Source organism: Nothoprocta perdicaria, unplaced genomic scaffold, assembly GCF_003342845.1.
Source record: "Nothoprocta perdicaria isolate Ctin4 unplaced genomic scaffold, notPer1 scaffold_163, whole genome shotgun sequence".
NCBI classification, from domain to species: Eukaryota; Metazoa; Chordata; class Aves; order Tinamiformes; family Tinamidae; genus Nothoprocta; species Nothoprocta perdicaria.
The window spans coordinates 1,558,268-1,560,432 of record NW_020454794.1 but is presented as its reverse complement, the minus strand read 5'-3'; the positions used below and the strand labels follow the sequence as shown (position 1 = coordinate 1,560,432).

Genomic DNA, 2,165 nt, shown 5'->3' with positions numbered 1-2,165 from the left:
ATCACAATTCTTGCAAGGTGAAAAGGAAGAAGAAATGAAGCGGGTGACTGGAGAAGCAGGCTGGCTGCTGTGCTCACATACAGCAGCACGGCAGGTCACCAAGCCAGCAGTCATTACACTGGGAAGGTCTGGTTGGAAAACACACGGTGCCGGCCCTGCCAGGATAGTCCTGAACATAAACGACGACTCCGTGGCAGATTCAGGTCTGTGCGACTACAAACACGCTCRCGGAGGCACGTGTGACCCATTTCTAGCAGATGAGGCCGTTACGAGAGAACAGGATCTAAATCTGTATCGGGACCATTCCTGAATGTTTCGTCTCCCCCGCGACAGAGCAGCTGTGGGAGCAGAAGCACAAGCAAAGCCAAGAGGCAACATACTGCTGAAACGCTCCGTAAAACTGTCCCAACAAAGTCACGCAGCAAGATTTTTTTTAAAAACTTGAAAATTTAGTGGTAAGCACTAATTTGGTACCACATCGACTTAGCCTTAGTCCACAAGTTGCTTGGAAATCGGAAGAGGAACGCATGCCTGTAGCCTTGCAGGGCCTTACACCRTCGTAATGATCATTTGAGACTGTTTTTTTTTCCCTCTCTAGATCAAAACAGTACTTATGGAGTAGGAAAGAAAGCAAGACGGAAAAGGAGCAGGCAGGGCCTTCCCTCTCCCTCACTACAACCATTTTTTTCTCTCTGGGTGGATTTCTCGCAGTCTATTATTGTTTAGCAGCCCCCTGCTTATGCGCTTAAAATGTCCACTATTTGGGCTATTCATGGTAAGGGGATGTAAAAGACATAAAATGCCGCACCCCGCCGCCGCACACGACAAGCACTCGCCTCCAGAAGCGGGGACTAAGCCCCAAACTCGCGCCCAGGGGTGGCCGACCCGGCCCGGGCACCGGCAGCGGGAACCGGTACCGGCAGCACCGGGGCCGCCGCGCTCCTCACCTGCATCCTGCCTGCGGCCCGGGAGCGGGCCCGGGCCCGGGATCGGGACCAGAACCGAGGCCAGGGCCGGGCCGGGGGCGGTCACGGCGGCCGCTTCCGCTGCTGCCGAATAAGGCCGGCCCCGAGGCGAGGGGAATTAAGGGCAGTCACGGAAGAGCTCAGAGGAGGAGGGTTTTCCACAGGAACTGCAAGACGAAAAAAAAAAAAAAAAAAAAAAAAAAAAAAAAGATTTCCTGTATTCTTTTTCCTTCCCCTTTCTCATGCTATCAGTGCTTTCCATAGCCATTTCGATATTAAAAAAGAAATCTGGCTCCCCCTGCCAGCCCCACAGTAGCCGCACGGTTTCCCGAAGGGAGGCCCGTTGCATTTCCTGGATATTAGGCCCAAGTAGCTGTTCTGGGACAGCCAAGATCCTGCCGATCCRGCAGCCTCGCTGCTCCCAATCCCTCTTTAGCGGTGGGAAAGCTGTGCTGGAGGCAACTCGGCTGCGGGAAACACCGGCCTCTGGCACCAGGACGTGGTGGGTGCCAGGCCTCCTGCTCACCCTCYTCTGGGCTGGCAGGGCTTCGCACGCAGCTCCCTCCTTTGGGGAGGAAAAAGCCTCCTTGTTATCCTGTTTGCATCCAGCCACTGCCATAGGGCTCGAATCTCTGCCACAACCCGAAGCTGTAGCTTGGCAAGCCCAGGAATATGCCTATTCCTAGGCTCCTTCCAAGCCTAGGAATAGGCGTATGATCAAACACCTCTTGCTACATCTTGGTGAATATTGTAAAGCTCATGAATCAAGGTGCCTGCTGTTTCAACACATACTTGAAAGTCTATCAACATTTACTTTTGAATAGCTCATTTTTTTAAATTAAAATATGGACAAAAATGTATTAGAAGGAATGCCACTTTTCAGTCAAGCTCAATACATAATATTACATAAAATGTACATAAAATACATAAAATTCTTTCCAAATAACCTCTACTCAAACATTACCTTGCCCCTTTGCTGTTTGTTCCCACAGCGGTGACAAGGGATACAAAATTGCAGCCCCTTAAAGCCTCTGAACATATCCCTGCAAGGGACTTACAGCACAGGCAGCAAAACTAGCAGGGTGATACCAGGTTTAAAAGTATGTAACACATCCTTGGGAATCTTATGTTGCAAGTTTGAAGGAGATAGGATTCCAAATTTTAACATTATATACACTGTATACTCCAGATAAATTTTTT

The 2,165-nt window shown here is 50.1% G+C and overlaps 1 protein-coding gene and 1 long non-coding RNA gene across 2 annotated transcripts in view; both read right to left on the bottom strand.

The window, feature by feature from the left end:
• Positions 1-1,084, bottom strand: part of PDCL3 (phosducin like 3) — a 7,133-nt gene extending 6,049 nt beyond the window's left edge. Inside the window, exon 1 of the mRNA XM_026035660.1 lies at positions 948-1,084. Coding sequence (XP_025891445.1) covers positions 948-953 — 6 coding nt within the window. The 5' untranslated portion in view covers positions 954-1,084. The remainder of the gene's footprint in view (positions 1-947) is intronic.
• Positions 1,085-1,096: 12 nt separating this feature from the next.
• Positions 1,097-2,165, bottom strand: part of LOC112944264 — a 3,345-nt gene continuing 2,276 nt past the window's right edge. The window contains exon 3 of the long non-coding RNA XR_003248738.1: positions 1,097-1,132. This is a non-coding gene — a long non-coding RNA (uncharacterized LOC112944264). The remainder of the gene's footprint in view (positions 1,133-2,165) is intronic.